Below are 24590 nucleotides of genomic sequence, written 5' to 3' on the forward strand. Positions count from 1 at the left end.
ATGAAAAGAACTAAAAAAGCAGCTTAAATTGTGTGTTTTTTTTTTTTTTAGTGAGGCAATTGGGGTTAAGTGACTTGCCCAGGGTCACACAGCTAGTAAGTGTTAAGTGTCTGAGGCCGGATTTGAACTCAGGTACTCCTGACTCCAGGGCCGGTGCTCTATCCACTGCGCCATCTAGCTGCCCCTAGCTTAATTCTTAAGAGAGAGTTCACCTCAGGCAAATAAAAGTGAACAGCAATGTTACTTATTCTGTAATCTTGATAGATCTCACCTTTCTGTACGATAAACTCAAGTGAATTCTCAATTCACTAATCTGTAACCCTGTGCATTTTCACCTAGTGGTCTCACCTTATTTCTTGGCAGATAGATCATTTAGAACTGTAATGTGTTCTGGTGTTAACTGATGATTCTTGTTTGTTTGTTTGTTTTTTTGGGGGGGCAATGAGGGTTAAGTGACCTGTCCAGGGTCACACAGCTAGTAAGTGTCAAGTGTCTGAGGCTGGATTTGAACTCAGGTCCTCCTGAATCAAGGGCCGGTGCTTTATCCACTGTGCTACCTAGCTGCCCCCTAACTAATGCTTTCTTTATGGAGTATGGGTCTTTGAAAGTAGCACATTTATCAGTGTATCAGGAAGCTGCATCTGAACCTTATTTGACATTTTTAATGGAAAAAATCACAGTTGAGGATAGAGAATACATTTTTGAGTGATAGGATACTTATCATTTCAAAATTATATAGACTCCCAAGAGCATGGAATTGGGGGGACCCATAAATCTTCAGTGGTTACCTATTTATTACTAAATTAGTTACAAACTCCTTAATTTAACTTTAGAGACTCTCAACAGCATGACACCAATCTATATTTCCAAGACTTATAACCCATTTTCCCCCTTTATATATTCTTTGTTTTGGCCAAACTGGACTACTTATTATTCCTTGTTCATAGCCTGCACTTTCTTACTTCTGTGTAGAAGTCCTACCTATCCTGAGATCCAGTTCAGATGTAATTTCTTTTGTGAAATTCTCTAATCTTCCCAACTCTACTAGGAAAAAGTTTTTGTTCTTTGTTTTGTTTTGATTTTTTTAGAAAAAAGTGATCGGGAGAGCTAGGTGGCACAGTGAATAAAGCACCGGCCCTGGATTCAGGAGTACCTGAGTTCAAATCCGGCCTCAGACACTTGACACTTACTAGCTGTGTGACCCTGGGCAAGTCACTTAACCCCCCATTGCCCTGCAACAAAAAAAGTGATCAAAAACATGTTTTTCTCTTTTGAAACCCTACATTAGTGTTTATACATTTATTATTTATAATATTTATAATATTCTAATTTGTCTTATATTTACTTGCATATTTTCACTATTACCACATGAGAGTCAATGAAGTATAGTGGTTACAGAGCTGGCCTTAAAGCCAGAAACACTTGCTTAACTTTTCAGGGACTGTACAGGTTGAAGATAAAGTCCCAACCTCATCTGGTAGAGGAAGTTTCTTCACCTGGGAATTCCCTATACCAATGAAAAAATAGACCCACTATTGTCCTCTGCACAACATTATCATAGCATTTTGAAGACGAGCTTAATTTTAATCATCTTGGCATTCTATACAATGCACAGTGTCTTGAACATATCAGATACTTAAATATTTTTAAATGAATGAATATATAAAGTTATGTCTCATAAAACTTAAATAATAAGACCCAATACACCATGGTTCATGTAGTAAATAGTGATGTAGTATATCAGGGACCCAGAAATATTTAGCTGCTTCTTTTTCTTTGTACTAACCCTGACCTCAAAAAAGCTGAATAATTTTTAATGCTTTTCCAATTCACCCTCCACACAAGGTCTGTGAATGTAAATCAACTTTTCACTTAACAGGTTTTTTTTTGTTTTTGTTTTTGTTTTTTTTTGCGGGGCAATGGGGGTTAAGTGACTTGCCTAGGGTCACACAGCTGGTAAGTGTCAAGTGTCTGAGGCCGGATTTGAACTCAGGTACTCCTGAATCCAGGGCCGGTGCTTTATCCACTGTGCCACCTAGCCGCCCCCTCACTTAACAGTTTTAATAGGATTTAATAGAATTCTCAGTTGGTATTCTTCATTTCTCCAGTAATTCTTCCCCGCCCCCCCCCATACCCCTATGTATTTCCAAATCAAGGTCACATTTCGTTTTCTTTTTAAATTAAAAAATGTTAAGAATTCAGGAATGTAGACACAGATGAAATTAAAATTTCCTTACAAATGCCAACAAAAACACCTAGGAGAGTGATGAGCTTTTCTGGTTTTAGTTTGTTATATTATAAAAAAAAATCTGTCAATTCATTTTCATGTTTTCTTTGGGAGAGAAATATTTTCAGTAACTGACTTCTAGCTCTTGGTATGCCATCTCCAGGTATTGCAGGACAGGTATCTATTGATGCCAATGGAGACAGATACGGCGATTTTTCTGTGATTGCAATGACTGATCCAGAAGCAGGAACCCAAGAGGTAAGTATGTGAGTCTTTTTGAATCTTGCCCAATTCCAAGCATACTAAATTAACTTCTTTCCTCTTTGATGAAATAGGCTTCCCTAAGCACCTGCCAAATACAAGGCCTGCTAGGTGGATTACTGTTTTGTCATACCACAACTCCCCCATGATCAAAAATCTCCTTCATTCTTTTTTGTTTGTTTGTTTGTTTTTTAGTGAGGCAATTGGGGTTAAGTGACTTGCCCTGGGTCACACAGCTAGTAAGTGTTAAGTGTCTGAGGCCGAATTTGAACTCAGGTACTCCTGACTCCAGGGCCAGTGCTCTCTCCACTGTGCCACCTAGCTGCCCCCACCTTCATTCTTATGCGTAAGAAGGTGGATTAGACAAGAGAAGTGTTCTGGAGTGATGCATTTTTTTTTTTCTCGTTAAACTTTGAAGGCTCTCTGACTAAAAAAAAGAGATGCACCTTAATGTGCCAAAAAGCAAACTGATTGAATAGTGCTAGAATAAATATTACCATATGAGTTGTTGGGGACTGTAACCTATTTCCATAATATGGTTTTGAAATGGAGCTGCAGAAGGCAGAAAGCTTGGGTAGAGAAATAGAGATTGTGGGTTTCCTAAGTATGTTCCCATTTGATAGAAAAGTGAATAAATTGTGATAGTAAGGAGTTGAAAGATGACAGATCTGTGTGTCCCTTCTAACCCTTCTCAGGTGGGAAGAAAGTCTAATTCATAAATATTTATGTGTGTGTGGGGTGGTGGAATTTAAATCCCTAGAATACCCTTGAGCTGTGATTTGGGTAGATGAAAAGTGGGTACTTTTAATTTAAGACTGAAATGAAACTTAGATTCAGATAGAAAAGGATACAATTTCCCCAGGGACCAAAGCTGCTTTGAGAGACAGCTCAGGCTGTGCATGGGGGTGCACATAGGGTAGGGGACTACGAAGGTCATGGTTACAAGAAGAGCCAGCTGACTTGAAGATACCAGGAAAATTGTCATGGAACCCAGGCAGGGAACCTTCTATATAAAGATGGGTTTTGGCAGTGCTTGGCTTCAACATAGCCTTGGGAACCCTTTATTTGGAAATGGTCAATCCTCTAATACTGATGAGTATGAATTACACTGCAAAATGTCAGATCCTGAGATTAAAGTCATCTTTTTAAAAAATCGAGAGCATGCCCATCAATTGAGGAATGGTTGAACAAGTTGTGGTATATGATGGTGAAGGAATACTATTGTGTTAAAACAAATGATGAAGGGAATGGTTTCAGAAAAACCTGGAAAGACTTTCACGAACTGATGCAAAGTGAAATGAGCATAACCAGGAGAACATTGTACACAATAACAGCAACATTATAAGGATAATCAAATGTGAAAGACTTAGCTGGTCTGATCAAAACAATGATCCAAGACAGTTCCAAAGGAAAATGTTATCCACCCTCTGAGAGAGAAGTGATGAATCTTGAATGCAGATTAAAGCATGGTGTGTTTTTTTTTTTACTTCCTTAGTTTTTCTTGCTTTTTTTTGGTGATGTGGATAATATGGAATACATTTTGTTTGCCTTCTCAGTGAGTAAGGAAAGGAGAGAATTTGGAACTCAATTAAAAAAAAAAACAAGTGCTAAAATAAATAGAAACTTTAAAAATGACTAAACCAAAAAGGAGATGCATATTCAATATATAAATTAAATAATCTTATCTTCTGGTAAGTGAACTGCTGATGTTTTAGGTGAATACATTCTTTAGATGCACATGTCATGGACTATTTTTGGATAGTTAATTTATCAAATTGCAAATTGGCATCCAAAGAGTCGACACACCACATAATCAAGCCTCTGATACTGCCACCCCTTATCTCCTCATGCCTGGACTATTGCAATAGCCTGCTGGTGTTGGTCTTGTGGTCTCAAGTCTCTCCCCACTCCACTTGATTTTCTATTCAGCTGTCAAAGTGATTTTCCTAAAGTTTAGGTCCAACCCCGTCACCCTTCCTACTCAATAAACTCCAGTGTCTCTCTATCACCTCCAGGATCAAATATAAAACCCTCTTTTTGCCATTCAGAGCCCTTAATAACCTGCCCCAAACCCTTTCCAGTCTATGTGGCCCTGGGCAAATCACTTAGCCTCTGTTTGCCTCTGTTTCCTCATCTGTAAAATGCAGATCATAGCCCCTCCCTTGAAGAATTGTTGTAAGGATCAGATGAGGTAGTAATGGTGAAGCTCAGCACAGTGCAGGGCACGTAGTAGGTGCTATCTAAATGTTAGCTATTACTATTGTCATTGTTCTTCTTTTTGCACCTTATATTCCGCAACCTCCATGTACTCTAAAATAAATAACACAATAGTATCTAGTAATACTAGCCTTTTGCTGCCCTTCCAACAAGACAGCTGGCTGTCCTTCACATATAGAATGCACGCCCTCCTCATCTCGGCCTATTGGTTTCCTTCAAGTCTCAGAAAGGAAACCTTTCTCAGTCCTTCTTCATTTTAATGCCTTCTTTCTATTGATTATTTTTTTATTCACCCTGTATGTGTGTGTGTATATATATATATATGTATGTATATATATATATATATACATACACACATTTGCACAACATATATACACATATATGTGTGTATATATATAGAGAGAGAGAGAGAGAGAAGAGAGAGCTTGAGAGAGAGAGACAGAGAGAGATTGAGAGAGAGAACTTGAGAGGAGAGAGAGAGGAGGGAGAGAGAGGGAGGGAAGGAAGGAGAGAGAGAGAGAGAGAGAGAGAGAGAGAGAGAGAGAGAGAGAGAGAGAGAGAATATCTTGTTTGCACCGAGTTGTTTGCTGTTTGCATGTTGTCTCCCTCATTAGATTGTGAGCTTCTCAATGGTAAAGGCTGTCTTTTGCCTTTCTTTGTATCCCCAGATTAAGTACAGTGCCTGATGTATAGGAAACACTTAATATATGTTTATTGATTGACTGACACAGGCAAGGAGTTTAAAGCATGTTCTCACAAATAATAATGTTGAGCTATATGATTTTACCCCCTATAAGAACAAATTATTTTTGGATTTGACTTTTTTTTGGTATTTCTATAGGTTATTGGTGATTACTTTGGAAAACTGGGTCGTTTTGAAATGAGACCAAATGTAAAGTATCCTGGGGGACCTTTAAAACTGAGAATAGATGAAACCAGAGTTATGGAGCACTCGAACTCTTCTCCTTGTAAATCACGTAAGTTTAAGTGACTTAACATGCCATTCCCTTCTTTCTACATGTCCTCATACAACAAATCAGTGAGAAAAATTCATAATTAGCCTAAAGCATTTATTAAACTGTCCATTTGACCCCGATACCAATACTGGCACATAAACATAAAATAAACAGCACACATGATTCCTGTAGTCCTGTAGATTGCATAGCTGCATTTCCCTATTTGGCTGGTAGTAATATAAGATATAAAACTGTAATGGTTTTTCTTTTATTTATAAGGCATAGGAAATAATTAAGAAGGTTGCATCCTTACTATATCAATGGGTTGTGCTGAGAGTTCTTATTCAGACTGGTAGGTTCAGGTCCACTGTCTTTATGTACTTAGTATTTAGGGGTATTTTAAATATATTTAAGTATTTAAGTACTTGTATTTAGGGGTATTTTAAGTATAGTTAAATATTTTGGTATTTAGGTATTTAAGTACTTGGTATTTAGTTTCCTTTTTGAGGGGAAGCTTGCAAACTAGAATTATTCCATTTCCTCTAACCAGGAAGCATTCATATTTTTGGAGTCCAGAAAATTGGGTGACTACTGAGATCTAGGTGTCAAAACTACTAAAATAACTGAAATGTTTTGGATCTGCTTCAGAGTTAAAATTTTGGCTTTTTAAATAGTCATTCATAGCTAGCTACCTAGATCAGCAGGTCTCTATATATTAATAGAGAAAAATTATTAACCAGATGACTGCAAGTGAATAATCTCCTAAAAATTATACAGATGGTAAAATAGTCAAAATGTTTGTTATAGTAGAACCTCTTGTAAGTCAGGACTGGGCTAATTGATCATTTCTGGCTTTTCTAGATGTAATTTTTATCTTTCAGAAACCAAAGATCATAAAAACACAGACGTAGAACAGTTTAGTTATATCCAGGGTGCTTTAGGCAAAGGCAGAGAGAAGTCAGGGGTCCTCTGGTGGGACACAAGATCTGGCCTATTCTGTGAGGGGAGGCAGGCCTGGCCCTGGCATCCTTCAGTGCCAGTGACAGTGGGCATCTTGATCCCTGGGGATAGAAGACCGCAGAGTTGCCAGGCAGACCTCAGAAGCAAGCTAGGAAGCACCCACCTTGCTCTCTCACCCATACCCCACTATTGTCCAGAAAGGAAGGAAGCCCTTTGGATGAGGCAGGACCTGCCAAGGGCAAAGGCCTTTGCTAGAGGGCCATGCTTTCCTGTGTGTCATTCCTTGTACTTCTGTCTTCCTAATTCTGGGGACCTTTTTTCCCCTCGCAGCTTTGCCCTCCTTGCCTTCTCAGACTTTCCTGTAGGGTGTTACATTGGAAGACTTGGCTTAAATATGTGATGGGCCACTTCATGAGCTCAGAGGAGCTACAGCAGAGCCCTGGGCTCTGCACAGAAGAGGAGCTGGGCTGCCTGGAAAGGGAGAAAGCAACACTTCCGTAGACCTAGGAATTCTTGGCAGAAGCTACTGAGCTGCCTCTCAATGCACCCTACCTTCAGAGTGGGGAGGATTTTAAGTGGGGCAAAACAGAGGAGACAGAAAACCCTTTAGCCTCTATTTACAGGCCATGCCCTCCTGAGGAACATATACCTCCAAACCCAGGGACCTTTTCTTTCCTTACAACCTTTTTTCCTCCCAAGATGCTCAAACTTCCCACAAGAGTCGAGCCTGAGCTGGGGTGGATTTGGGGTCAGAGTCCTCCCAGAAGGACCAAGGTGTCATTCCCCGCCCCCCTCCACCTGCTCAACTGCTTGTCCTAAGGGCACAAAATCAGGGTCCACTCCCTTGGAAAGTCTAGTGTTCCTGTGCCCCTTACAAAGGCCATATTTTATCATCCTTCATGAAAGAGGACTGGACTAGGAGGCAGGAGACTTGTCTTCTGGTCCCCACCCTAACAGTGACAGTCTGGGAGGTTTGGTCTCCATTTGACTACATTTCTGTAAGAGTTGAATGAATCTTCTAGGAGCTTGGGCAAGTGATTTTGCCTTAGTTTCCTCTTTTTTAAATAAAGAATTTGAACTAGGTTACTCCTAAAGGCCTAACCAATTTTAATATATTTAAAAATTTTTTTAAAGAAGAGGGAGGGTATCTTTAAGCTCTTTTTCAGCCATCTTCCTTCAAATCTTTTTTATTTATTTATTTATTTATTAAAAAAAATTTTTTTTTTGTGAGGCAGCTGGGGTTAAGTGACTTGCCTAGGGTCACACAGCTAGTAAGTGTTAAGTGTCTGAGTCTGTATTTGAACTCAGGTCCTCCTGACTCCAGGGACGGCTCTATCCACTGTGCCACCTAGCTGCCTCCATCTTCCTTTAAATTTGTAAGGGTTATAACTAGAGGTGGACTGGTAAATGTTTAAAAATTGACTGCCCATGTATAAAACAAACTTTTAAATTTAATTTCTATGATTAACATTTTCATCATCACTTTCTCAAGTCTAGGTAATCAATAAAAATAAATCAAGCCCTGATATGTAGCATATAAATGCTCACACTGGAAATGTAACGATGGGCTCAAAGCCAGTATACTTGGTTCCAGCATACCCTTGCAGCCATTTATTGTACACCTACCTCAAAGTAATCAGAATTCTTAAACTATGAAGACACTATGAAGGAACAATTGGCCATAACACCTAGTTAGGTATAATTAGTGGAAATAAGAAGACACTAAATTCCTTGTTTTTTCTGGTGAGGGAAACCTTATGATTTCCTAAAGTCTCCTTCTTTCTCCATGGGTCTACCCTCTCCCAGCTGAGGTTGTCTTTCATTCTGCTTATTTCATATGCAAAAATTCCTAATTATGACCTGTGACAACCATGGGCAAGTCACTCAATTTCTGTATATTTTGAATAGATCCCTAGGACTTATCTACCAAGTCATAAAGAGGTTAGAATTTCCTATGCTGATGAAATCAGATGTTTTGTGGATTCCCATAAATTTTTAAAAGCAGGAAGCTTTCATACGATTTTGTAGATCAGTAAAATATGCTTTGTTTGGGATTTGTGAAATATGGCCATAGGTCACTGTGTCTAAATTGCAGAAACTCTTACCACTAAGCAGTGCCTTTAACCTTCAGAATCATGTAGTTCATCCTCAACCCTTTTCTGTATGACACCCTCTTAGGAAATATGTGCAATTTTCTCTAGAGAAATTTTCCAAAGAGGAGAAGAAAGATTGACTTAGGATGAAACATTTTCCAATGGGGTGAGGAAAGCGCTAAATCCAATTATTTCACATATTGAACTCTAAGCCTTTCATTCTTCTTCAAGCAGGTGGCCTAGAAGAATCAGCTGTCACAGGAATTGTTGTGGGTGCTTTACTAGGAGCTGGCTTATTAATGGCCTTCTACTTTTTCAGGTTAGTACCTTTTAGATACTCTTTCTAGGACATTTAAAATGGCCTCTCCTTTGTTGTGCACATCCCTTGCTTTCTGTATCTAACTCCCCAGGGTCTAGCTGGTCATTTCTTTCTTCTTTAGGAAGCCTAAATAATCAGAGCCCTTAGTCTGCAGCTTGTTAATTCAATTGATTAGAGAATAATGTTAAGTGAGGACAGTAGAATCATACGTTTAGTCCCCAGGTAATAATGATAAGAATTGCTAGATTTTATAAAGAGATTTAAGGTTTGCAAAACACTTTATAGATGTTATGTAAGATGTTGATCAGTTAGCCATTGTGTCCTCTGGCTGCAAATATTCTATCCCTAACTAGGGCTAGCCGTATACAAATGCGTACCAATTGTCACAAGAGTGACCAAACATAGGGCAGCTAGATGGCGCAGTGGTTAAAGCACTGGCCCTGGATTCAGGAGTACCTGAGTTCAAATCCAGCCTCAGACACTTGACACTTACTATCTGTGTGACCCTGGGCAAGTCACTTAACCCCCATTGCCTACAAAAAAAAAAAAAGAGTGACCAAACATGAGAGTGAATACACCAATACAAATTCATCACTATAGCTAGAAAAGCACATGCCCCAATTGTGACTTAGTAGTTTTGAATAGTCATATATTTAATAAAGGACTTGAGTCACAAAGCTAAAGCTGTTTCTTATTTCTGGATCCCCAGGAACATTATTCTATTGCTTCATGATACTCTTTCCTTCTCTATTTTTAAAAAAAGTGAAATAATACTATTAAATAATTGGAGAATCTTTTATAGTAGTATCGTCTGTAGTTCTGGTAGTATTATGAAAGCTAGAAGGAACTTAGAGATAATTTTGTCTAACCTCTTTATTTTGCCAGTGAATGAAATTAAGCTTCAGAAAAGGAAAGTCACTTGCCTGAGGTCACACAGTTTAGCTAGTGAGCAATCTAGGATTCTAACCCAGGTCTCCTAGCTTCCTAGTCCAATGAGTATCTTCACATCTCTCTTTCCCTCAGGGCATTTAATATCCAATGTACTTCTTCAGACAGTCTCACTACACATGAAAAGATTCAGGGCCAAAATCATTCTGGATCACAGAGAATACTAAGGAGGAAAGAAACTAATCACTAATCTCCCTACCAAATATATAAAGAATAGATGTATTATTCAGTTGCATTTTTTTTTCTTTTTTTTGCAGGACAATAAGGGTTAAGTGATTTGGTCAGGGTCACACAGCTAGTGTCAAGTGTCTGAGGCTGGATTTGAACTCAGGTCCTCCTGAATCCAGGGCCAGTGCTTTGTCCACTGCACCACCTAGATGTCCCTATTCAGTCGCATTTTTAAGTAGTGCTCCTGTAAACTAGCCTTGCTTTTGCCCTATGCCCCTCATAGTTCTTTTAAGCTAACCATGAAATGAGGATACTCAATCACTGGAGAACCTGGAGATAGTAGGTGAAAGCTTACTGGTTTATAGCCTCTACTTCCAGGAGTTATGAGGAACCATCACCAGGTTTACTACATGTAAACATAAATGATACTTCTGGTAGTCTGTGTGTGTGTGTGTGTGTTGTCATTGTAGCCTGTACCCAGGATCTGGAAAGGCCTAACATTCAACATCCTACTCTATGTCCTGATGATTTGTAAAGTTGAATTATTTACTTATGTGTGAGATTATGGGTATATATTGAAGAACACTTTATCCCTTCCTTGGTTCTCTTGGCAGTTCTTTAGTATATCGTGGTCCTGGAAAGTTAGGATCTCCTTATGCTGCAGGAATGGGTAACATTTTTTAATGTCACTTTGTGGGAATAATTTTTCTCCCAGTTTGTTCAGGGACTTTGATCCTTAGCTCATGCATGTAACAGTGGTTTGAGAGTTTGGGGTAGGACAGACAAGATTTAATCCTTTAAACCACAAAGTACCCAAGGAAAAAGGGGAAGATTTGTTCCTTGATGCTTTTCGAAAGCGTCTGTTTTCCTCGACATAGCGAGGGCACAATGCTTCAGGGCATACTACTTTTATCTCTGACCAGGGCTTCATTTTGTGTCACTTCTAATTTATCAGCCCAAACTCAGATGTCCCCTTAGGGCATTCTTTGTAAGAGATTCCATAGTACTGTGCAACCAAATGAGGTTTTCTTACTTTGTTCCCTCTTTTCATGAAGGAAGAAATACAGAATAACCATTGAGAGACGAAACCAGCAGGAAGAAAACAACATCGGAAAGCATCGAGAATTAAGGGAGGATTCTATCAGATCCCATTTTTCGGTGGCATAAGGGAAGCCCTCCCATTCTTCCTTAAATGCTTTAAGAAGATGGACGGAATGAGAGACATCAGTGTAACAAAAGAGGGGCTCTTGAAGACTCATTCTTTTAAACCGTTAGCTCATTTTGTTCTTAAATTTCTTTAGAAGCTCAGGAATGATTTACTAATCACATTATGCCACATGGCCTTTCATCTCATGACAAGCAAATATAAGGATGAAGTGTTATTCAATAAGATATTCTTAATTGTTTAGAGGGTCTATGGATATGTTTATGGTTCTTAGGTCTGACGTCTCTAGAATTTGATGGCTCTACCAGCCACGCCAAGCAAGGGTATAAAGCTGTGGTTTCTTGGACTGAAAAGCTACCTTATGACCAGTATAAAAGCATCTTTACTTATAGATTAATCTTGGAAAGGATTTAACATTCAAAACTCTCTTAGTGAGAAATGGAAAGGTTGGAAAAACAGTGTCACTCTCTGGAGCCAGTAGGCAGTTTTGAAGTTCAGGACTGACTTGTCCTTCAGCCAATATGAGCTGTCAGATTCTGACTACATGTCTAAAATGAGGATCTCCTCCCTGCCCCCCTTCCAGGGAAAAAGTAAATTGTAAATACTAGTGAGGTATGAGAAGTTTTGTACAGGAAAAACAACAATTATGAGCCTATATGTATATGGGGAGGGGAAATCTATTCCACAGTAGCATTTTACTCTTAGGTATTTTTATCTTTTTTTTTTTTTTTGCTAATAGTAAACATCTATTTTTTGCACATGTTTAAAATTCAACAATAAGAGAGGAATAAAATGTTTCTAAAACATGAGAAAGTGCATAAAGCTATGATGCTACAAAGCAGTGTGTTCCTTGCTATACAGATGCTGAAAGTCATCTTTCTCCTCCTGCTTTCCCTTGGCTTTGACTGAATACGAGTTGATCCTCTGATGATGAAGAGGCAAAAATGGGATCCCTTTAAACTCCCTTCCAATCAGTGGCACAGCCACTGACACATAAACCCTTCCAACCAGTACCTGGCAGGACATGGAGATGGGTTTGGGGTTCAACATTTATAAATACGGGAGTGGAATTAAGTTTTGTAAATAAAGGGAGGCAACATTTCTTTGTGGAGGACAACATATAACCTTACGCTAGAGTGCAAATTCTAGAGAACAACTTATCACCTAAGGTATCAACTTATAACTACTTGTCACCGCTAACTTAATACATATATATATATATATGTATATAAATATACATATATATACATATATTACAATAAGCTACATTCAATTTTGATACAAAAAGGTCATCACTAAAAATACATTAAAATTACTTGGTAAGAGTAAGAATGTAAATATCTCCTATGACCCTCCAACCACCCCCACGAATCCTTATGTTTTTCCAGTAATTCTTGTTTAGAAGCCAGATGGAAGTGGTGTTGGGATTTAAATACAATTGATCAAAATTTTTTGGCCTCCCAGTGTATATGTAGCACAATCTATATAGATCTAGGTCTCAAGATGCCATTTTAACTCCTTATTTGGGAGAGCTAAAACTCCTAGAAAGCTGGGATTGTTTCACATATCTACACCCCCTCAAATTGGTCTTTTTGCAGAAAGTATTTGACAGGTATCTTGCTAATCATTCTGCCATCCATGGAAGGGAGAACAAATCATTGCTTCTCATTTTAGGACAGAGAAGTTTCTTTCTGAAATGATGATGATTAGGTTTTAGCTCAGAGTAGAATGATGACAATGTGTTACCAAAACTCAAAACCTTTGTGACTCAGTCCATTGCTTATTTCCCTCAAGGATTTCTGGCTCTGTTAAAAAAAAAAAAACAAATAGGTAGGTTGTTTTTTGAAGGGGTTTTTCTTTTTTTCTTTTTAAATAAAGTAAAAACAGCCAGTAGACATGAAAAAGAAATTTTCCTATCTTCTAATTTTATGTACTGACAAAACTGCTTCAAAATCTCTGTGCTATATTCACCCTTACAGTGGATCCCTGAATGTAACAAAAACTAAATTGAATAGAAGGCAACAGTAGCAAGCTTTTAAGAGTGCCTTGTAGGAAAAGGAAATTTTTGAATGAGATGCTGAAATCATAATAAAAATAGATGCAAAAAGCAGCTTTCAACCAATACCTCTCAATAAGAGAAAATGATTGAAAGTTTCACATCCATAGCATTGCCATGAACCTGAGTGAGCACCTCTTTGCTGTGGTTATTCACAGATGTTTTGCATAAAGAAGTAACAGACCACCTTTTAGTGATCATCTTGCTCTTGTCTGTTGCCATATCTGTATATCATTTGTAAAACATGTCCATTTAAATTTGTACCATATGAGCAGGCTCTAAAAGAAAATTCTGCAGGAGGATCTGGAATACAAGTTACTTGGAGTTCATTTTTGAGAGTTTCTGACTTCTTCAGAATATAGGCAATAGAGGAATGTTCCTAAACTTCACAGCCTAGACCCAGATTAAATTTCTTTAGGAATTAGAGAGAATTTGATGTGTTCAAAATGATCAAAACCTAGTGCAGAATGTGGAAAAAAATGGCAGAAATGTTAGAGTCTTACATCTTTGGATGTCATTCTAATTGTTTCTTTTTTTTTTTTTTTAGTGAGGCAATTGGGGTTAAGTGACTTGCCCAGGGTCACACAGCCAGTAAGTGTTAAGTGTCTGAGGCCTGATTTGAACTCAGGTACTCCTGACTCCAGGGCCGATGCTCTATCCACTGCGCCACCTAGCTGCCCCTCTCTAATTGTTTCTTAAAGTAGATTTCTTGAACCAAAATCTCCTTCTTCATTTAAGATGACTGATCTCTTCTCTCTTACTGATCCATACAGAGTCACACATCTATTTTGTGAATAAGACCAGCACAGAGAGGTCAGTTGTCTTGCCTAAAGTTACACAAAAAGATCAGGGTTAGATCCCTTGAGGTTTAGATTTTTGGTTTAGAATTAAAACTGATAAACCGTACTGGTTAACTTATGTCTGAGAATTGACATTCACACTCTACCAGATTCTTTTTCCAAATTGTAAAATAAATGGAATTTGGATTTGTAGCTCGCTTTTATAAAATTTTTATCATGTTTCATGGTTTTTTAAATTTTTTTTAAAAAGGTATTAACTCTTAATATTTTTCAGTCTGGCCACAGATAGATTAAAAGTAATAATGATCAAAATAAACATAATTGTTCTTGGCTTTGGAAAAAAAAAAGTTTTGTAGTTGTCTATTGCCAGTCTATTCAGATGGTGCTTTTAACATGAAGGTAAAAGATTTTCCCAGCTCTTCAACAAATTGTCGTTAAGTCTATGAAAATCTATAGACAAGCCTTTGAATTTCTTTGGAAAATCAGCAGCCCATATTTCCTGTAGCCATAAGCTCATTTCCAAATTCCATGAACCAGTTCTTTACACTTCAGACTCTTTTTAGAAGGGGTGGAGAGGTTGGAAGGAGGCTTCCTTTTCCCAGGCTGCCAGTGAATGGCTTTTCTTTTCTTTCCCATCAAAATGTCATGATTTCTTTCAGAATTCCTTTCTGGGATATGGGTTCATTGCTTGTGCAGTCACCACCCCATCTAAGCTCTTCTTATGTCATAGATGCCCCAGAATCATTGAACTGGAAGGGACTTTATGGATTTGTTGCAAACTGCAACCCCTCCTCCTCCCTCTCATTTTACGAATGAGGGGAAACTGAGACCCAGAGAAAGGAAGTGATTTTCCCAGAGTCCTTATGTAAATGCATTCTGCTATGCTCTAAAAACAGAGATTGAATTTTAAGAGTTAATTCATCTAACTTGAAAATCTACATCCAGTTAAAGGCAAGAATTTTGAAAATAGCTTGGAGAGAGGGCCTAATGGCTTCTGGTTAAATTCGCATACACAAACAACACGTGGAAATGTTCTCAGAAAAGAAATAGAAAACTATGCCAAATGCATTGAATGTTGCACACTACCTGTACAGACGTAGACAGTATTAAAACAGCATACATAGCAATATTCCTTAGCAACAGAGTAAATTGTATTGCCTGAAAGTGGTAAAAAAAAATTTAAACAACGCCAAGCAAAATAATGACAGTTCAATCAAAGTTTTGTGGTTCCTTTTATTTTAATCTATGACTCAGTACTTAATGAGCCAATTAATAATGAGCTAAAGTCTCTTTGCATAGCTAAATAATGGAAAAATATAACCCTTCTCTGTTTGAGGTAAGAAGTTGGAAGAGGGGAGTAAGAAATGATAGTTTGCCGGAATTTGTGCCTTTTTAACACCCTTTTAAAGTAGTTTAACACCAACAATCTGATCCCCAATCAATAACTCCCCTGTGAACCAAACTAAGGAGATAGGTAGCCATGGACATGTTAGGGCTTACAAAAATATCAGTAAAAGGGAGAATTACAGGTATTCGTGGGAGGGTCAGTTAATAAAATATGTTGCAGTAGAGTCAGCTTACATAGACTGCATTCCATTCACAGGTGTGTTTTTTTCCACAGGTGGTTTTTAAGGTAGCCTCAGCATCTTGTTGTTGTAGGTAAAAACCTGTGATTCAAACCTACATGCTTTTTGAAGGAAGAAAAAATAAAATATTCCAGTCTTGTAGGAATCCTTATGCTAGCTCTAGACAAGCTTTTGGAGTAGTATAAATCAGTCTTATCTAGATACAAAAAATAAACCCAAGCTCTTTGACTTTCAAAACTTATACTTCACAAGTGTATCTTGTAATAGAGATGCTCAAAGGCTAGATTCTGGTATAAATATGACTCAAAGGGTGCTAGATTGGACTCTGTTCAAATTTCTCATTAACCACTAAATACATCAAAGGCAAAATGGTATTCTATACAACCTAATGTTTTTAATGTGAACATTTTAATTATGATACTTAAGATTCAGAATAGATTCGATATGCATAGAGCATCAGAAATAAAAATCCATACATTTTAATAGTTCTTTGGTGTTTCAGGTATTGGATAGGTCTTAGGATAAGCTTGAGTAAGCTGAAAAATATAACTGCTTTGATCGTTTAAAATGAGCTAAACTACTTGGCACAAGCGGGGAAAAGTACCATTTGCCAACTGTAAAGCATTACCACGCATTACATAAAGCTTTTCTTTATTCATTATGGAACAACAGGCAGAAGTGGGCAGAAGAGAGAAGACAGTAAGAAATGAAGAGGTCTGGGATTTTGATATAGTGTCCTATTTATTCAATGCCCACATCAAAAAAATGTTGCCTGAGGAGATGTTTTATTCCCATTAGTGAGCTAAAAGACCTCCTGAAAAGCCTGGAGATATCACCATATAGGTTTGGCCTGCATGCCCACATGATGTATTCTGGAAATATTGACTTATTTCCATTTGTAAGGCATGTAAGTGAAACCAAGGGGGATCAGGGTAGAAACTGTAGATGCCTAATTGGCCCCTTTTCTTCTGGATGATACCATTCACCCTTAAATGAAACAATACAAGCCTATTCACCCACTCTCAGGCTGGTAGGGAGCAAAATCAAAAACTGCACAAGCTATATCCTGTGCATTGTACCAATGTAAGTAGAACTATCTGCATATAATGTGGTTTAATTTATTGTCATTTTGTGTAGAAAGTATTAATGACTGTGGACATAACCGCTGTTTATTTGTATGATTTATTTTATTTCTGGTGCAAGTTGAGCATTTAAAGTTATCTACTTCATTTGCCATGTTGACTTGTGTGTATATGTTCTTGTAAATGTTTCTATTAAGCAAGAATGTCACATACCCAGAATATAACAATATGTTCACATTAAAAAAAATCCCACAGAGAACTTAAAACTTTTTTCCTGGTTTTGATCCAACAACTTCAAGTGATACACAGTGTACACAGTCACTGTTCATTAGGACTCTGCCCCTTGAACTGGTTTAGGTAAGAACATTAGCCATAATGGACAACAATAAATTAAAATGTGTGAGTGTCATTCAGCAGGGACTTGACCATTATGTCTATTTTTGCCCCAACAAATGAAAGGTGTCATCCACTAAAGTTATCAAATTCATCAATGGGTTAAGTGCTAATTTGCCCTCCTTTGTAAGGGTTAAAGTTTGGAATCTTCAATCCCTGAAAATTAGTCAAAATATTGCCAGTACATCACATAATTGAACAAGATTTGGCCTATGGAACACACAGACTTTGCATTCAGCTCAACCAACAACTCACCATGAAGAGCTTTATCCGGTTTTGTTGTGATAGAGAGCAAACTATGCAGCTCCCAGCATCTGAAAAAATACATGTGCCCTGCTCAAGCATCTCAGTTCTGTCTGAAAGGTTAAGTCATGGTTTATTTTAAGCTTAAGAGAAATATAATGATCTATATAGCTAGGGAAATGTTCCCCTGGTTGGTCCTGCTGTAGACGCCAATAGGTCCTCTGAGTGACACCCGAGGATGCCCTTGGCATCAGGATACACAAGTTGGATTAAGTTCAGAAGTCAGATATTGGGAGGAGGGGGAAGGGTTTTGGAATCCCTTCCAGAAAACCTCTAGGGGAAATCTACAGGAACTCTTAGATAAATAGGAAACTTTCTTCCCCTGCTTCCTTTCAAAACTAGTGGAAGCCAAGAGGCAATGTGACATGTAATGGAAAGAGCATTCCATTTGAAGTTGAGACGCACCTTGACACAGCAACTCTGTGACATGAGCAAGTTATGGAACATCTTGGGGCCATGTCGGGGTATCTCCATTTTCTCATCTGTAAAATGGGGTGATAATATTTATAGTTATTAAATTGCAGAGTTGTTTGGAAGACTACACATTGTAAACCTGAAAGGCCTATGTAATTTCAGTGGTGGTTTTTATTACCAATGGCTACTAGAAATGATTCCTTCCCTGTCACCATACAAACCTTTCCTTCTTCCCTTCCATTCCCAATCAAGGCTCTCCTTCAACTCTGAGTGCCCCATTATCACTCTAAGATGCCTTTGTATCCTTTCCTGATGCTTAGAGCTGAAGAAAATATTTTTTTTCACCTGGGGCAAAAACAATTGATGGGAGGGAGGGAGGAATTGGCACAAAGCCCACTGTACCTGGTTTTATGAATAGATGGGGCAACCCACCCATCCCAAGACATTCAGATAGAAGGGGAAAAGTTGTATATAGATCTTGGAGGCACAGTGGGGGAGAGTCATGCTGAGGGATGAAAGAAGAGGCATGTCAGGACAGCAACAGGAGAACTCCACTTCTGGACACTCTTCTCCCTATCCCACTCCCTCCAAACATGTTGCCCATGTCAGTGCCTTGAAGCAAAGCCCTGCCACTACTGCTACTGCTGCTGCTGCTGCTGTTATTACTATTACCTAGGGGATCTTTAGGGGGGAAAAAAGAATTAGACACTAATTCCTAGGGTAGTTTTGAAGACAGGACTTTATAAGCCTGAAAGCACTATGTAATTCCAGGGGTAGTTTTTGTCACCAGTGGCTCCTACAGACCACTCCTTCCCTTCTTCACATCTTTCCTTCTTCCCTTCCAATCTCAATCAAGCTTCTCCCTCCACACAGAATGCCCCATAATCACCCCAAAGGTATTTCCTCCAACAACATTGCATTTTGATGATTGTTGCCTAGAGATAGAGAATTAAAACAGTAATTCCCTGACAGCTCTAGATTCTAAAATCAAAATAAAATAGGTTACCAGTGCCCAACTTAGATGTGGCAAGTCAGATTCCTGTGACTCAAACCTCCCCTTTTGGGCTATTGATGTGCAGTTGTTTTTAAATCATGTTACAAAGATGTGACCCCACTGGGGCTTTCTTGGCAATTATACTGGAGTGGTTTGCCATTTTCTCCTCCAACTCATTTTACAGGTGAGGAAACTGAGAGAAAGAGGTAAGTGACTTACCCAGGGTCACACAGCTGATATCTGAGGTCACTCCAGGCCCAGTACTGTATGCACTATGGCGCCACCTACCTGCCCACTTTGGGCTATACCTACCAAGATTCTCAAAGGGTAGGGAAGAAAGGTAGTCTCCTTCTTAGACATTTGGATAAGCCCATGACTGGCAAAGGAAGAAGGAGACAGGGTTGATAGCTATTCTCAGACTCAGGAAGACCTGGGTTCATGTTCTGCCTCTGATTCTTACTGGCTGTGTGATCTGGGCAAGTTACTTAACCTCTAGGTGCTCTGGGCGATCCTCAAAGACTCATTTACAGAGAAGGTTGGGACCTGTATGGGTAGAGGAATTCCTCATTGGGAGATCCTGCTGCCAATGAAATAAAACTCTGTTAGAAAATAAATAACAAGATAAAAGGACTGACAAAGGGAAAATATCTGTTCCCTCCTTGTACCCCAGTGCACCCCATTTAGGGGGTAAACATCAGCTCTGAGGGACAGAGTTAACACCCAGCACAGGAAACCTCTACTGTACCTCTTGTCCCTCCTGTTATTTGGTCCAGATAAAGAGAGAAGGGGAAAAGAGTGACAATTTCCTCTTCCCCTGTAGAGAACATGATTATTTGAGAAAAGCAAAGTGGACCTTGCTCTGTTTACTCTTCTCTTTCCATAAAGGCAGGGACCAAGGAGGAAGTCAGTGAGCAAGGCTGAGACAGGGAGAGCAAATGAAAGCCCCATGCACTGCCCCCACCCCTAAGCCTTCAGAGGGCCCAAAAGGCTGACCAAAGCCCAGAGGCATCAAACCCCATGCATTTGGTTCCTGTCTCTATTTATAATAGATTTTTCTCTGAGACCTTGAGAAAGAATGTGTCAGTGGCACAAAAGTGTCTTCTGCTGCTCAGAAGGAGAGGAATATGACCTTAGGAATGTAATGTAGCCCACATTTGCATGAATTAAAGCAGTTAATGCTAGGTACATTAATGAAATGTGTACAGACAAGGACTTGGAAAATGTTTGATAACAGTCAGCTATGTGTGAACTCATTCAGATCCCCTCCCCAAGGAACACTTTTTAGCATAGTAAAGCCCTTTTCTGACATTTCAATAGTTTTAATCTGGTCGATTATCTAGGTTCTATTTAGCAGACCCATACAGCACCCTCTAACTCAAAAGAGAATGAAGACTGAGGAGATCCCAGACTTTCTTCAGTTAGGAACCTGATTTCAATCAAAGAGCATTTATCAAGCACCTACAGTTGTATTCTGGTATTCAGTGTTAGGGTTACAAAGACAAAAACTAAACAGCCTCTGCCCTCAAGAGCTTACATTCTTAGAGGGAAAACAACATTTGCTTCTCCCGTTGCCCCAGACTCCTAAATTTAGAATCCCTCCCTCTAAGGCATTTTTAACTCCTCTCTCTCCCTTGTCTTCATATCAAATCAGTGACTAAAATGCATTGATTATTCCTTCAAAGCATCTCTTGAAACTTTGCCATTTTCTTTGTTTCTATCTCCATTTTTACCATAATTTCTATAATAATAAAGTCAAAGTAGGTGTTAATTTCAATGTTACAAAATGTTGAAAGTAATTCAAATTATATTCCTTATATCAAGTTACCTTATGAACACTTCTAAAAATCTAAAATAATTATCTAAAAATAAAAAATAAACACATTAGGAATCATGACAAACATGAAATAAATGAGAAACTGACTGAAGCTGTGTGATTGTTAGAAAACATATAATGGGGGCAGCTAGGTGGCGCAATTGATTCAGGCCCTGGATTCAGGAGGAACTGAGTTCAAATCCGGCCTCAGACACTTAACACTTACTAGCTGTGTAACCCTGGGCAAATCACTTAACCCCAATTGCCTTAGCAAAAAAGAAAGAAAGAAAAAGAAAAAAAAGAAAAAAAGAAAACATATAATGCTAATGTCAACTGACTATGCAACAATTCAGGTCTTTATCACTGTATACCTTAATTCGTTCAATAGCCTTTCAGTTAATCTACCTGGCCTCACGTCTCTCCCACCTGAAATAACTATAGTTAACATGTATTGCATTTTAATGTTTGCAAAAATCTCATGTGTTCTTCATAAGAACCCTATGAGGTACATGTTATTATTTTCTTACTTTAACAGATGAGAAAACAGTCTGAGCCAGGTTAAGTGACTTGATCAGAATTGCAGAGTTAATAAGTACCTGAGGTCAGATTCAAACTCAGTATTTTCTGACTCCAAGCCTCACACCCTACCCATTATACCAATCTTAGCTACTTTCCATTGCCAACTTAATTCCTTTGATATTATCATCATCCTCCTTAGAAATCTTCAGTGACTTTCCTTCTCAGTTTTCTATAGCACTGGTATCCAACTTTTTTGATTGTACAACCCAATTAGTAAAAAAAAAAAGTTTTCAGAATTCACTTTTCTTTTGGTGAGGCAATTGGGGTTAAGTGACTTGCCCAGGGTCACACAGCTAATAAGTGTCAAGTGTCTGAGGTCAGATTTGAACTCAGGTCCTCCTGAATCCAGGGCCAGTGCTCTATCCACTGTGCCACCTAGCTGTCCCAAGAATCCACTTCTAATACACATATTCACTTTATCATAGATGATATATGTATGATTGCTCTAATAAGCACGAACATTATAAAACTTATGCAAAGTAAAAAAAAGAGGATAAAATAAAGATGAAATCATATTGGATCTTAGAATTTCTAAGGTGCCACTGAAGTATAGAGGAAATTGGTATGATTAGACTTGCAATTTAGAACAATCACTTTGGCAGCTTGTGAGAAGATTCATTCTAGATTGGAGAGACTTGAGGTAAGGAGACTATTTGGAGACCACTGCAAAAGTCCAAGTGAGAGGTAATGAAGGCCTGAATTAGGGTGTGGCTTGTATGAGTGAAGAGAAGGGGACAGATGCAAGAGATGAGAAAAGATGAGATTTGGCAGCTGATTGGATATACTGAATAAAGAGGAAGTTGAAGATGATACTGAGATTGTGAACCTCAGTATCTGGAAGGGTGGTGGTCCCCTCAACAGAAATAGCAAAGTTCAGAAGACAGATGGAACAGGGATTGTAAAGGGAGATGATAATTTAATAATATTTGCTCCATTTCTGTGAATCTAAAATGAAAAGGGAAGGAGGTAGGAGGTGAGGTGGAGCTCTTATCTGTCAATGTCCTAAAGTACAGAACCTATCTTTGCCAAAGCCAGAAAGGGATCTCGGAGATAGGGAATAAATAGGTAGGGGGAAGAGGAGTATTTTCCTGTCATCTATGCAGCTGCTGCTCTTGGTGCCTGGAGAGTGGTTAGGCTAAAACTACTCTGAGGGGTCCATAGCCAGGACCAAAAGGGAGAAAGTTTCACAACTGAGGAAAAGAGCAAACTGTGGAAACGTTGAATGATAAAAGTGGCTGGTACAAGAAAGGTGGAATTTGAACCATAGGTGACACATCCCTTTGGATCAGTTCATGGTTTCATTGGGTCAGACCATAGTCCCAACTTTTATATATCCATTATTTTGGTGGGGCAATGGGGGTTAAGTGACTTGCCCAGGGTCACATACCTAATAAGTGTCAAATGTCTGAGGCTGGATTTGAACTCAGGTTGTCCTGAATCCAGGGCTGGTGCTTTATCCACTGCACCACCTAGCTGCCCCATAGTCCCAACTTTTAAGACCAAAGGCATGCATACATTCCTGGTCCTTTTAAATCTGCTGCCAACCTTCCCTTTTACCCTTTTCTCCTTCTAATCCTTTATTGGCAAACACAGTTCATAGGCTGCATGCAGCTCCCAACAATCCCTGGTGCAGACTGAACTTGTAAATGTAAGTCACAAATATTTTTTAAATAAATAAAAATATAATACAACATATATAATATCAATATGTGACTTTCTAAGTTGATATCTGCCAGCAGGGATCTTTATGTATAATTAGTGGCTTCTGTTTCTGAGTTTTCCACAATTGCTCTATATGAAATCTTTTCTTCAGCTTAACTGGTTTACTTCCTGTCCACTAAATAAATCTTACACTTTCTCCTCTTCCCTTCTGTGCTTTCAGCTTTCTCAAAATGCCCTCCCAGATATTCTCTGCCTGTTTAAATCTTACTCATCTTTTTTTAAAATCTACCCAGGGGAAATTTCACCTCCTCAAAGAACCTCTTCTGAGTACCCTGATTCTCAGAGATGTCTCCCTTCTCTGCCCTATGACAGTTATGACTTACGTTATTTCTCTGCCCTTTACAAGGCTTGAACTATTCATTCATTCATTTTTTCTCATTAACACTATAACATAAGGTGTTAGACTTTATTTTTAAAAATTTAAACTCACAAAACAGAGATATTATAGAACATAACTCCTTAGGGCACCCCCATAATGTCTTTGCTTGGTGAGTTTGGATTTTTTTGGGGGGGCAATGAGAGTTAAGTGACTTGCCCAGGGTCCCACAGCTAGTAAGTTTCAAGTGTCTGAGGCTAGATTTGAACTCAGGTCCTCCTGAATCCAGGGCTGGTGATTTATGCACTGCGCCACCTAGCTGCCCCCTCAGGACTGTTTTAATGTGCATCCTGAAATGTGGTTTCCAGTAGTGAATATAGTAATCCAAATGTGATTTGATCAGGGCAGAGCAAAGTGTAATATTGCATTAGATTTTCTGGCTACCCTGTTACATTATTGATGTCCATATCTTATTACTGACTAATATTTGAATTGCTCCATCATTCTGGCCCATGGAGGTTCTTCAGTTATTGTTTTTATGTTCCTTTGATTGTTCACAGACACTTTGAGGAGTGGGACATCCCATTTTCTGATATCAAGGAATTATACCTGTTCACTCTCCCCCTCCCAACTTGGAAAGTCCCTAATTTTTCATCCAATTAGAAATCAGATAACCTAATGTTGTATCGGTTAGCTGGTCTTATTGGATTAAGTGTTTTTAACATCTAAAAGTCTATCTCCCCCTGTATTTGGGATCCAGTGCCATGGCTGAGGAAGGCCACTGGTTCAGGCTTATTGGGCAATCAGCGTGCATTACTTAATATATGCATAGGCTCAGAAGCTCGAACCTTTGTTTTCCTCAGTCATTTCATCTTATACCCTCTACAGGACTCACATCATAGTTCCATTTAACACCTTAATACTGGATCAGCCTTTACAAAAGGATATTTATTTCAAAGATGTAGCAGGAACAAACATACATAACATTTTCCCTACTACCTTGGGGTCAAATCCCCTCCACACCACCTTGAACTCCAGGTAGGAGGAAATAGGTTTAGGTTCATAGTTGAACTCAGTTCCTATGTAGGATAAGTCCCACCAAGTTCAAGTCCAAAGTCAGAAATGCTAGCTCTTGCTGGGTTGGAGTCCCCAGAGCCCTTGATCCTCAGGGTGTCACTGCTGGGCTAGTTACAATATCTCACCTGAATTCCTGGACTC

General features: G+C 38.7%; 1 protein-coding gene across 2 annotated transcripts in view; it reads left to right on the plus strand.

Annotated features, from left to right (window-relative positions):
- The window catches only part of NPR3 (natriuretic peptide receptor 3), a 79469-nt gene extending 67357 nt beyond the window's left edge, over window positions 1-12112 (plus strand). The window contains exons 5-8 of one of the 2 annotated variants that reach the window (XM_043976743.1): window positions 2391-2485; window positions 5547-5682; window positions 8946-9033; window positions 11205-12112. In XM_043976743.1, coding sequence (XP_043832678.1) covers window positions 2391-2485; window positions 5547-5682; window positions 8946-9033; window positions 11205-11316 — 431 coding nt within the window. In that variant the 3' untranslated portion in view covers window positions 11317-12112. The remainder of the gene's footprint in view (window positions 1-2390; window positions 2486-5546; window positions 5683-8945; window positions 9034-11204) is intronic. The other variant, XM_043976744.1, reaches the window with a different exon arrangement.
- Window positions 12113-24590: the final 12478 nt, after the last annotated feature.

This window comes from Dromiciops gliroides, chromosome 1 (genome assembly GCF_019393635.1).
Source record: "Dromiciops gliroides isolate mDroGli1 chromosome 1, mDroGli1.pri, whole genome shotgun sequence".
Lineage (NCBI taxonomy): Eukaryota > Metazoa > Chordata > Mammalia > Microbiotheria > Microbiotheriidae > Dromiciops > Dromiciops gliroides.